This window comes from Solanum tuberosum, unplaced genomic scaffold (genome assembly GCF_000226075.1).
Source record: "Solanum tuberosum cultivar DM 1-3 516 R44 unplaced genomic scaffold, SolTub_3.0 scf00068, whole genome shotgun sequence".
Taxonomy (NCBI): domain Eukaryota; kingdom Viridiplantae; phylum Streptophyta; class Magnoliopsida; order Solanales; family Solanaceae; genus Solanum; species Solanum tuberosum.
In genome coordinates this window covers 1,828,618-1,842,082 of record NW_006238994.1, presented here as the reverse complement: position 1 = coordinate 1,842,082, position 13,465 = coordinate 1,828,618, and the positions used below count along the sequence as shown (strand labels likewise).

At 29.0% G+C, this 13,465-nt stretch overlaps 1 protein-coding gene across 1 annotated transcript; it reads left to right on the top strand.

The window, feature by feature from the left end:
- Nucleotides 1-4,588: 4,588 nt before the first annotated feature.
- LOC102592318 (protein DETOXIFICATION 43-like) lies at nucleotides 4,589-12,949 on the top strand. The gene is made up of 14 exons (XM_006345391.2): nucleotides 4,589-4,673; nucleotides 9,795-9,921; nucleotides 10,019-10,140; nucleotides 10,409-10,666; nucleotides 10,747-10,928; nucleotides 11,039-11,174; nucleotides 11,288-11,384; nucleotides 11,464-11,564; nucleotides 11,709-11,872; nucleotides 11,958-12,029; nucleotides 12,117-12,233; nucleotides 12,310-12,405; nucleotides 12,487-12,608; nucleotides 12,685-12,949. Exons 2-14 carry the CDS (start codon nucleotides 9,845-9,847, stop codon nucleotides 12,752-12,754), a joined length of 1,614 nt encoding a protein of 537 aa, XP_006345453.1. The 5' UTR covers nucleotides 4,589-4,673; nucleotides 9,795-9,844; the 3' UTR covers nucleotides 12,755-12,949.
- Nucleotides 12,950-13,465: the final 516 nt, after the last annotated feature.

The window sequence follows — 13,465 nt, the reverse complement described above, 5'->3', positions numbered from 1 at the left end:
CCCAATTAACTTTTGGAGGACACAACACACACTCAACAATACTTTCCAAGAGTCCAAACAACATAAGGTTTCAAGAACATCTTTACCTCCTATAATAAACTCCAATCTACACTACACATGGCCATAAATCTCCCAAAAACATTAGCAAAATCAATAAAGATTCAATTTTTGACCATTCCCCACGTAGTAAGAACTCAAATCAGCAAAACCCAGAAAGGATCAACCCCAAAACACCTCTGATTCACCTCCATGAAAATGGTAAAATAAACTTTCTTGCAATACAATTATCAAACGAAATTTCTCCAAAATACTAAAATTATTGAAAATTACAACTTAGAGATCTGCCCTTTTGTTTTGATTGTATGGAGAATATATTTCTCCTAATCAGTTTTTAGATGTTGAAAAATCGACTTCAATGGAGTATGGATGAAAGAGATGAAAGATGAATTTCTGTTTTTTTTTAAACATGGAATTGACGTGGGGTGAGAGATTTAGATGGGGTGGGGTGTGACTTGTAACTGTAAAAAAAGAACTATAATCAATGTAAATCCCTATAATTGTGTAAGAGATAATTATGGGGTATTCTTTATTTAAATAATTTAATAATAATATAAAATTATAAAAAAATAACTTATTTAATAAAGTAAAATTTAATTAATTTATAAATAATTAGTGATATGTTATAACCCGTAATTAAACTGTTATAAGCAAGAATTTTTTAAAAGTAGATTTAAAACCTGTAATATTGACTCTTAAATGTGTATATGGGGTGATTTTTACATTATTTATTTATCGTAAATTCAACTAAATCATGGACATCCAAGTACGGACGTTTATTGATAGGACCACGGAAGAACCAAAATTTATTAAATGATACTTCTAGTTATAAAAAGTCCTTCTGGAAGAATTGTTCATTAACTAAGAATAATTTAGAAAGAATCGTGTTTAGCTAGGACTTATTAATTAATTAGGAGTTACTGTAGCTTTTAAGATAAACTATTTTGCTCAGATATTTGCCGATTGAAGAGTAAATTTCTTCGAACGGTAACTTAAGTATATAGAATTACTTAATAAATTGATTTCTTAGGTCACCTAGACATGAATGCCACACTGTAAAATTCGAATAAATAAGTTCAATCGTTAAATTTAATTGTTGAACTCATCGTATCCAAAAATTAATAAATATTAAATTCAGCTGAATTCATAATTTTACGTCGTAGTTGATAAAGAAGTTAGGTATACAAGAGACAGGACCACCAGGGAACAAGTCTTGGGATTCCTACGTGTGCACCAATTAGCAGGAAAAGCACAAAACTAGTAATACCAAGATAAGAGCACTTGGATCGGACAATCAACTTGATGAGACATAATATATAGTATATATGATCCCAAATATTATATTATTACAAGTTATTAAACCATTACAATGTAATAATAAAACCCTTGATGTTGACATGGAGTTTTGGAACATCCACTATAATATAATTCACTTGCAATGTATGCCATGAAGTTCAATTTGGCCAATAAATGTGAATAAGACTTGCAAAGAATGAGTTACTGAAAGTAAAAAAAATCTATCGTAGAAACCATTATTTTGTTAGAAATAATCGATAGGTTAATGTTTTATCAATATTTTAAATCCAAAGCTTTAGTTTCAAAATATTGGCATTATATGTAATGCATGCACTAATTTTTACCCAATAATATTTTCACATTCTTAATTTGAAATTTTCCTAGAATTACTCTCAGGGTATATATGAATCAGGTTGGTTTAGATTTTTCAAATATAAAACTAAATTATTTATATCTAATTTTTAAATCTATAAATCAAATCAAGTAAAGTTGAATTTTTCAATTTTCAATGTTTTCAGATAAAGTCTTCATATAAAAATATAATTAATTTTTTATTCAGATAGTTTTTTTTGTCATAACAAGATATAATAGTCTAAGGTGTTTCTTAAAAAAATATATAAAATATATAATGAGTGATGACAATGAAATATTCAACAAAAATAAAATCGCATAAAATAAATATTACATATTAATAAATCATAATAAAAATGATCATAATTTAAAAATATCAAGTCATGTTATAATAAGTATTAATTACATGACTAAACACTAAAGTGAAAAAAATTACACTATATATCCCCCATAAAAGCAAAATAATTACAAACATACCACTTTACATTCATACCCACTAAATAATTACATTATGTACCCCCAATTAATTTCGCTTAATTGATACTAAATTAGTATCATATACTGTATTGATATTATTATGGCTGATAATTTCACTTAATTAATACTAAATCAATATATATAACTGATATCATTAAGATTTCTTATTCAAAATTACTCATTATTCAATAATACTATATATATAGAGAGAGACACTGTTATAGTATTATTGAATATTACTTTGAAATGTACATCAGCAATGCAAAACTCACACGAGGTTAGTTATTTTTACACGTAAGTCAATGTTGGGAGGAAATGAAAACTCCTGGCCACTTATAAATTTAAAATAAATAGAAGAGAATGATCTTTTGAAAGCCGCTTATAAATTGAATAGAAAAACAACAGAAATTATATAATTAGATATATTTTGCTATCATAGATATTATTATGAAAAAATTATACAGAATATCAAATATTTAACTTATATTAGGTACTATAGCTGGAGTTTAAGAAAATTATAATTCGTGGATACAATTTCTTAATTTTTGATATTCGTTTGATTTGTATAAATTCAGAATTTGTATAATTCCGTTCCTGATTGTATAAATTTAGAATTTGTATATGCTTACCCTAACTATTTGTATACAATTTATGAAAAATTCATAATATATTACCCTGTTTGTATATTAGCAAGCAAAAATATGCAAACGGAGTCCTGAAAAATTCCTAAATGTATAAATACAAAATTACATATACATACCCTATTTGTATATTCGCAATCTAAATACACAAATCGCAGCCTCCATAACAAATAAAACTATAACTATGAAACACAATTATCGAAACTATAGCTATAGAGCCTTATGATGTCTATTATGTTTGCTATTTCTAAAATTCTCTACACTATTATTATCTATATTTTCAAAATATTATCTATCTTCGCACTAATTAAGAGTTTCCTACCATATATTGAGAAATATACACTTCGATACATGTATTTTTGCTACCAAGTACACTAAAATAGGGAGAGAGGCGAGCGAGATAGAAAGGGAGAGAAGCGAGATTTTGTAATGTATCTCAGATACATATGAATCACGCTATATACATATGTATGTATCCGTTGTGATTCACATGTATCTAGGATACCAGATACATAAGAGAGTGGAGAGAGAAGGGAGAGAGGCAAACGAGATTTATTATGTATTCTAAATACATGTGAATCCACTTGGATACAATGTAACTCGAACAAATTTGAACACCTGTATCATGAGATAGATGTATCAGGACGTATCTGAACGTATTAGAATCTGGTAAGATACATAATATTGTAAACTAGAGTGTATCCAAGTAATTAGCTCCTAAACTAATGAAATTTATCCAAGTTTCCCAAAAAAAAAAAAAATTCTTCAAATTTCTTGGGTGTAAAAATGCAGGTCTCTCATTAAGAAAAATTTAAACTTTAAAGAAATTGTAATGTCCTACAAAATCAATTCTCCCACGAAGTGTTTATCTAAATTATACATGAATAATTTCGAGATAATATGTTATGTTTATATAACAAACACAACAAATAAGAGACTTATTTTATTTTTAAAAAAATAAAATAAGTAATTTTTAATGTTCAGTAAGTAAAAAATATTTTAAATCCCAAATGCATTTATTATTAGGAAAAATCTTTTTGGCTAGAAAATTTGGCCAGAATTTGGTCAGAATGATATTTTATCTATGTTATTTTACCTTTTAAAACATTTTTACCCTTTTAACTTTAATACCTTTTAACTAAAAAATGGAAAAAAGATCAGTTTGTTTTAAAACAAATTTTTTTTTATAGTTTTTTTAATTTTCTGGTCATTTAGCACTTTCCTTATTATTAATACAACAAAAAGCTATTAGAGTGAAATGGCATGGAAAGTAAGGGGGACGGCGAGGAATGGGAAAAAGATTTCACTCATGAAACTTGTTTTTTCTATTTTCAAAAAATGTTATTTTCCTGATTTTGAGAAATTTAAATATTTTGACCAGAATACTACGCATCACATTCCATCTTAAATTTGAAGCGTGTAGAATTTAAAGCAACTCATATGTGCACGTTTTAACCTTCATTAGCCACACACTCACACTCCTCCTACCCTGCTACCCCTACCCAACCCACCCACCCACACCCCAAGAAATGAAAAGAAGACAAAAATCAACCACAAAACTTATGATAATTCCACTCAAATATCATTTAAAGTAAGAAAAAACACATATTTTTATTAATTGAAAGTATAATGTGTTTAATCAGATATCAGAAGTATTAAAATGAAATTTTATAAAAACTTGAAGGACTAAAAGTGCTACTAAACAAACTTTCTATCCCCTCTATAAATAGGCCATCAAAAATGAAAATTAAATGTCTACAAATTAAAACAAAGAAGCCAGTGGACTAGAAGAGAACTTGTTCACTTGTTTGGCAACTTTCAATCATTTGTACTTTTAACTTCCACATAAAGGTATGTCCAGAACTTCTTAGTTACAACATCAACTTCAAAATTAATTAATCGTTGTTATTTCAAGCTCAATCTATTCACATGTCTTGCTAATATTATATTTTCATCTCCTCTTTTGGAACATATATATGTTGATATTGAACTAACTTTGGTTCCTTTTTATTCATTTCTTTGAATGAGATCATGCACATTATCATGTGTGCCTAATTCTTATATATCAAACATTCTTTTACATTTTTAGTGTCAAAAGAAAAATAATCTTAAATATTTCAATGAGACTATCAAGCAATTTAATTTCAAGCTTTAAGTGAAGAAGACAAGAAAATTCAAAATTCACTTCTAATCAACCATTAAAAAGAAAAAGAGATACATTCCTTATCAAAGTGATAAAGTTACTTTCCTTGACTTTGTTCCTGAAAAAGAAGTGGCTATCTACTAATTACTCACTCTATTCGAATTTCGATGACGCATTTTTTCTTTTTAGTCTATAAAAAAAATGATATTAATTTTTCTGTATTTGAATTTGAACTACTTATTTACCATTTGTAAGATTACGTATAGTCTAAATATCTATAAGTTATTTTAACTATCTATAAGTTATTTCTTAAATTTCGTGTCAGTTAAAGTGTTATCACGTTGAGTGTATAAAAGATACGTATAAGGAAGTAGTGCATGATGATGAGGAAAAGTTAGCAACATTAATATAGACCAAGTTTCAAACAACATGCATTATCATATGTGTTGTTAGCCGCACGTTGAAAAGTTTGGTCTTTTCTCTACTTTCTGTTAGTTGTTTTGATTACATATTTTTAACAATTTTAGAATGCCACTACTTCCTTAACCTTTTTTAAAAAATACTTAATTATCTTTTTCTTTCTTTTTGGGTTAACAATTGCGTGAGCACAAGTGGAATTCTTTTTGTGATATATAACAATAATTCTATTGTAACAACACTCTATCGTTTTTCCAACAAATGATAAGGACACCAAGTCTAAAAGAAAAGAAGATAACCAAAGTATTACACTTATTATTATTGGTGGAAAAGGAAATATTGGTCGATACTTCCTCCGTCTTTAATTGGTATGAGGTAGTTTGAATTGACACGAAGTTAAAGAAAGAAAGAAAGAAATACTTTTGAAATTTGTGTTCTGAAATAAGTCATAAATATTAGTGTGACTATACATCATTTTTATTAAGGATAAAATAAGCATTTTTAAAGTTAAATATTATTATAAATATGCCATTCTTTTTTAAACTAACTAAAAAGTAAAGTGAATCATATAAACTAGGACAGAGAAAGTAATTTGAACTACTTATTTCCAAATATTTAAATTGATTCACTCACTAGGGGGGCATTGGGACATAAAAAATGTAAAATATGAAAATTGGAATTATTTTTTATTTGATCATCTAATAAGATTGTATAAACATTGAATTTTCTTATACGTTTTTATAGTTTTTACAAATTATAAGATCTTCATGTTTATTAAACAAATACGGAAATACAATGTAACAAATCAACTTTAAATTAATCTAATTTCAAATAAGTGATTTCAGCTTTTAACAACTTAAACAACTTTATTTGTTGAATAATGGGATGTCGAATGAGTACAATAAATCTCTTCCTTTTATTTAGAAACCAACAAAAAAAACCTAACAACACTACTTCTGTTAAGACAATGAAAACAATATATGAAGTACTAACAATCAGGACACCATATATGTATATATATATATATATATATATATATACACATACGGTAGATATATGAGTTAGTGTCAGCATGGATTCAGCGTACGTTACTCTCTCCGTCCAATAATAGTTGTCCAACAATATTTGTCCAGTTTAAAATATCAAGAGATAATTTATCTTTTGTGTCTATTTTACCCTTGCTATTAAATAGTACTGTCATCTAACACATTTCTCAGAGCATTAAGTTTAATAAAGTCAAAGGATAAAATAGTACTTCCTCTGTCCCTAATTACTTGTCCACTTTTGAAATGACACACCTATTAAGAAAAACATTATTGACATAGTGAGTTTACCATTTTTCCCCTATTAATTATGAAGTGGATGAATTAAAATTTAAGATTTTCAAAAAGTTCTACCTTTTAAAAAGTAATTAATTGAGGGTATAATAGGTAAAAAAATTGTCCTTTCTTAATTTGTCAAAATTGACAAGTAATTAGGAACAACTATAAAAGGAAAAATGGACAATTAATTAGGGACAGAGGGAGTAACAGATTGTTTCTTAAGGGGTGTGCCAAGTTGGACAACTATTGTTGAATAGGGAGAATATTTTTCTACTTTAATTTAGGATAAAATTTTAAAATTTTACTAATTTTTTTTATATATATTTTAAATATTGTAAATTATTAATTACTATAATTTGTAATATTTTTTACTTACTTTTTAAATATATAATAAATTTTAAAAATAAGATACATATTTAAAATAATTTTTTTTAAAAAATATCCTTGATTAGAAGTGGTATACCAATGAACAACCACTTGCTTATGGCCTCTTGTAGTTAGTAGTTAATTAATAATGAGCTCTCTCTAATTATGACAAAATCAGAAATCTGTCCACGGCCAGAAATTGGAACCTTGTACTTGATTTTTGGCCCTAATAATAATCACCTTTTGTCCCAAAATAGTCACCATTTAGTCTAGAGAGGATATATGATGTTTAATTTATGAATTTTTTTCTTAGGAAATTCACATAAACCATCTATTTAGAATCTATTAGGCAAAAAAGTTGTGATCCAGAATTCATAAATTTAAATTCTTGAATTCGTCTGTAGTGTGGATCTCACTAAACCGCACAAATGTATACGCATTTTAGTGCATTAGGGCATGGTCTAGTGAAAAATGAAGTATTGAGAGAAGAATCATGAGGTTTCAGATTCATGTTTTCCAATAGAAGTAAAAAAAAAGATTAGAAATTTTTTTCTTATCTGTATGAGCTTCACTGGATAAAATTACTCGATACTTATGTTTGTTAAGAGATAACACAGAGAAATAATTGAAGTGCATGCGCATAAATTAAAATAAATCGTAGGATAAATAACGAAGGTTATCTAAGTGAGCCTTTAACTAGACAAGAAGCTAGCATTCCGTGTCGGTGCATATGAAGAGCCTAAAACTAGAAATTAAATCATATTATTTAGAACTTAAAACAAAAACTCTAGCTTTTCGAAGCGAGATCAAAATATCAAGAATTTTAATAGCTCAATTTGTTGATTATCTGAACTTTCATCTTACTACTGAGAGGTCGATTTTCAACTTGTAATCTCCTCCCCTATTTCCTCCTTCCCCTACTAGGGGTAGAGCCACCTTGTACGAAGGGGGTTCGTCCGAACCCCCTTCGACGGAAAATTATATTACTTATACATGCTTAAAATAATTTTTTTATGTATATATAGTAGATGTCGAAACCCCTTCGGCTATTTCATGTGTCTATTTCTACATATTTTGAACCCCCTTATTGAAAATTCTGACTCCGTCACTGCCATGCCGGTTATTTTTAAAGAAATATTGACAACATTAGTCTTCATAGACCATTTTCCTATTATTATTTTTTATCGTGAAAAACAAGGCTTTCTTTTCTTAAGCTTTAATTTTCCTTGTTGATTATTTCCATGACCTTTCCTCCTCCTTTTTTTTCTTTTGGCCTAAAAATGATACTGCACTTATCTAGTGGAGTACCTATTCTGTACATGGGGTAGTCGATCTCGTTCATAGTATTTTAATGCCAACGAGGATCGAGACTCCTACGTACTGTAAGAATATTTTATATTATCAAATGTAATTTAATATGTTATAGCAGGCTACATATCATTTGTCCTATGTTGTTAATAACATATTAATAAAGTCATTTGTAATTATCTTTTAAATAACTTAGTTATAATATTTTAATTATATCGTCAATATATATAACTTAAACTCTATTTAAAGACCGGTCACTTGAATTGGGAAGGCTTATTTGGAGACGGCACACATGAACAGATATACCTTTCTATGTTGGTTTTGTTGATTCATCTTCTAATTCTCTTCATTAATATAAAAATTCTGAAAGAACAGAAAAAATATAGTTTTTAATTTACTGATATGGAAAGGTCTATTGTTTTGTGCAAATTTTGCTTTGTTAACAACTTGGGGAAATAGAACTGAGGCAGGTTCATCCCTGCCTACTTTGTCTGTCCATTCCTATTTGTTCCTTTAATTCTTTTAAACAAAAAAGAAATAAAATTATAGCCAAGAAAATATTTATAACAAGTTTTAGAGTATAACACGATCATATATATTAAGACAGAGAAATTGATTGTGCTTTCAGTTACAAAAGCTACACATTTTTGCTTGATTCTTTAATTATTATTATTATTTCCTCTAGTCCAATATAAATAAATTATAAGGGTGTGTGTCAAAATAAATTATCTAAGTGTGACACAAATATAGAGAGTCATTCTTTGATATTTAAAAATAATTGAAAACTCTAGTAAAAAGAAGGGTAATTTTGAATAACCCATTTTCCTTTTTGACAACATTTTATTTTCAATTTTTCACTATGTTTAAAATCATAAAATTAGAGGGTATTTTTAATACATTTGATATAACTTAATTTAGAACTATAAAATTAAAAAAAATCTTTTTTATTTTCTTAAATTTTGTGTCAGTCAAATTAGGTCATTCTTTTTGTAACGGAGGAGTATTATTTTGGTCATTACTCTTTTGGACTTTTATACAGGAAAAGATTCTTATATTTCCTACCTAGTCCTTTTTTTTTTTGGTTATAAATAAATGAATTAGAGGAAAATATGTGTCATCATGATACTACGGAAAAGTACAATAAGTGCATGCCTAGATGCGTTAAACTCACTTATTATCTTCATTAAAGTTAACCTATATCTATACAACCATTTTACTACCAGTTTCATTTAATTCTTTGTCCTCAACTTTTATTGAAAACTTAATAGAGAATTTAGTCATACTATAAATTCATTCACTTGTTAATTTTACTCTCCTCCATTGCTTTCTTCCATCAGGTTCTTTTCAAATTACTCATTCTTTATATTATGTTTCATACCATTTGTGACTAAATTTTGAATTTTTGATGATTTTTAGGTGCACTAGCCAACGCGTTTTGCGCGATAAGTTATCAAAATCAAGGACTCATGGCTGAAGTTGGCAATGTAGCTTGCACTGAAAGAAGATGGAACATACCAATCTTTGTTTTCTTTGAAGACATTAGGTACATTTTGTCAAGTATTTGTTGATTTTTTTTCTCCAAACATTAAATTTTGCTCGGTTTAATCACTTATGTAATTTATTTTTCTTGTGGTGTTTAGGAATGTCTTTAAATTCGATGATCTTGGCATGGAAATCCTACGTATCGCGTTCCCTGCAGCTCTTGCATTAGCTGCTGATCCTATTGCTTCTCTCATTGATACAGCATTCATCGGTCATTTAGGTATGTACGTTTAGGATTAAAGTTCAGGTAGTCAATCGAGTGGTATCAAAATTCACCTCAATGTGAACATAGGACTTTTGTATTCAAAAGCTTTACTTGACAAAAGACGTGTTAATTTAGTCATGAAAATAGGACAGATACAATCTTCATTAGTATTAGTAAGGACAGCACAGTCACATTTTTTTTGTTTGTTAGAAGTTTAAATCATTAAATGTAAGCATTAATAACTTGACTATTTTGCCCTTACAATTATTTTTAATCATTGCAGGGGCAGTTGAAATTGCAGCAGTAGGAGTTTCAATTGCCATTTTTAATCAAGCCTCTAAAGTCACAATTTTCCCTTTAGTGAACATAACTACTTCATTTGTTGCTGAGGAAGATACTGTTAGAAGAATTAGTGAAAAAGAAGCAAAAGCTGATTTGGAGAAGGGTAAAATGGAGAAGAATGATTCAACAAAACAGCTAATACTAACTGGTGATAATTACAATGACAAGACGGAAACCAAAGAGACTGTGTTAGCACCAGGTATATCTTACGAGTTTAACTTTTATACACTGACAATCATTTTTTTACCATAACTAAACAAAATAATGTTACGTTTACAGAATTTAAGACGACAAAATGTGAGTCTTTGGATAATAAAAGTGAAGGCAAACTCAAACATGTGAAGCGACATATTCCATCAGCTTCAACTGCAATTCTCATGGGATGCATTCTTGGCATTCTCCAGACGATTTTCCTTATATTTCTCGCGAAACCAATTTTAAGCTTAATGGGTGTGAAATCTGTAAGTACAACATCATTAGTACATATTAAATGTGATTTTACGTGTTAAATTATGTGACCATCTCATCAGAAAGAAAGAGTAACATGGTTTTATTTAACGAAATCATACAGGATTCTCCTATGCTTTCTCCAGCAAAGAAGTATTTGACCTTGAGGGCAATTGGTGCCCCTGCAGTCCTTCTTTCTTTGGCTATGCAAGGCGTTTTTCGCGGTTTCAAGGATACTAGAACTCCGTTATTCGCTACTGGTAAGTAGTATTTACTCTGCTATTGAACCAACAACTACTTAAAATACATCAAATAAAATTAAATTAAGATAATTGATCCAACTCTTATCGTTATTTTTCTTCAATTGTATCAGTTGCTGGAGATTTGACAAACATAATTTTGGACCCAATCTTTATTTTTGTTTTCCGTTGGGGTGTTAGTGGTGCTGCCATTGCTCATGTTCTTTCTCAGTAAGTCCTTTTTCTGAATCAAAACTAATTTCAAGTTAGTCACACAATTACTAATATCACTCTGTTGTGTTTCCTTTAGGTACTTGATATCGATTATTCTCCTATTTAAATTGATGACAGAAGTTGATCTATTACCTCCTAGCGCGAAAGATCTGCAGTTCAGCAAATTTCTCAAGAATGGTAAGTAAATGATAGAAGGCGAAAAAGGGCATATAATATACATACATGTATACTTAAGATACTGAAACGACTATCATTACTGGTACCAAATCAACAACGATTCATAAGTACGTTAATTAAGTTGATAAACTTTGATTGCTGTAGGATTTTGGTTACTAGCAAGGGTGATAGCTGTTACATTTTGTGTGACATTGGCTGCATCATTGGCTGCACGATTAGGCACAACGCAGATGGCTGCATTTCAAGTTTGCTTACAAATCTGGCTAACATCATCTCTGCTTGCTGATGGATTAGCTGTAGCAGGACAGGTAAAATAACACACCAACTACACATTTAGGCAATAATAATGCCACTATTAAGTAGAAATGAGACTTCGGTTTTCTTCTTTTCCAGGCAATACTTGCTTCTTCATTTGCTGAGAAAGACTTCCAAAAGGCAAAGGCTGCAGGAGTTCGAGTCCTACAGGTACTGTTCAATAAGTTTGGCTTTAGGCTACTAATTTTATGCAACACGTCAAAACAGGTGATACTGATAAAGTTTTTTGTTATGCAGATGGGATTAGTGTTGGGATTCGGACTTGCTATAGTTGTTGCAATTGGGTTATACTTCGGATCAGGAGTCTTTTCAAAGGACAAAAATGTTATCCGTTTCATAATCATTGCCATCCCGGTACAATTCAATAAACATTATTTCAGATTCTTCTAATTTTCTTTCAGTATTATTAACTTATTTTTCGATCGATCAGTTTGTTGCTGGTACACAACCAATCAATTCAGTGGCATTTGTGTTAGATGGTGTCAACTTTGGAGCAAATGATTTTGCATACTCTGCATATTCCATGGTTAGTTAGTTAGTTTAGACAACTAATTTACCTTTTGAATTTAATTAGAGCAAATCGTTAATGTAAGTAATTTTTATGTAGGTTTTGGTTGGTGCACTAACCATAACCTGTGAGTTTGTCCTTTCAAAAACCAATGGCTACATTGGTATATGGATTGCTTTAGCCATATTCATGGTTCTGCGTACATTTGCCGGTTTATGGAGGTAATCTGTCATTCGTTACCTGGAAAAATAAAAACATAATAAGATACAAACTTAATTGACTCGATATTGATTACAGGATGGGGACAGGAACAGGACCATGGCGTTTTCTGCGGATTCCACCGATGTCAGCAGAAGTCAAGTCATAGAGTTGCTAGAGCACTTATGTGACTATATATATTAATCCATCTATTATTTTCCTTGGGAGTTATAATTATTTTTCTTGCGTATAGGGTAAAAATTCTACAGAATTTTTTACTCATATATATGTTACTATAATTTAATAATAATATATAGTGATGTCATTTTCATATGATTTTGACATTTTTGTAATGGAATATGGCTAGCAGCTAGATATATATGTAGAATATATCTTGGCATATAAACTTTTAAATGTTTTTGGTGTCATATATTCATGAGTCATGACATAATGTCCTTAAATTTTCTTTTTTTTGTTGTTGCTGAAAACAAAATTTCCTACTTAGTTCATCCGTGAAAATGAATCTCCAAATAAAATTGGAAATTGACTTTTTCTCTGGAGTTGAACTTAAAATAATACGTTTGGTCCTAAAATTTTGAAAGAATTTTCAAGAACAACTTTAATTTATATTGGTCAAATACAACTCCAACTTTCAAATATAATTTTTCACTGATTTTTTTTTTTCCAGATTTCACCAATATCCTAGATAATTCACGTTATCGAACATCTCTAGTCAAAATAAGTCTGTAAACTCCATGTCTTTTTCCTTGTAATTAGTCATGCATTTATTTATGGAAATTTTACAAAAAAATATAGTTTGATGCAATATATCACATTTACGTACTTAATATTTTCACATAACACCTGTATAGCCTCTTTT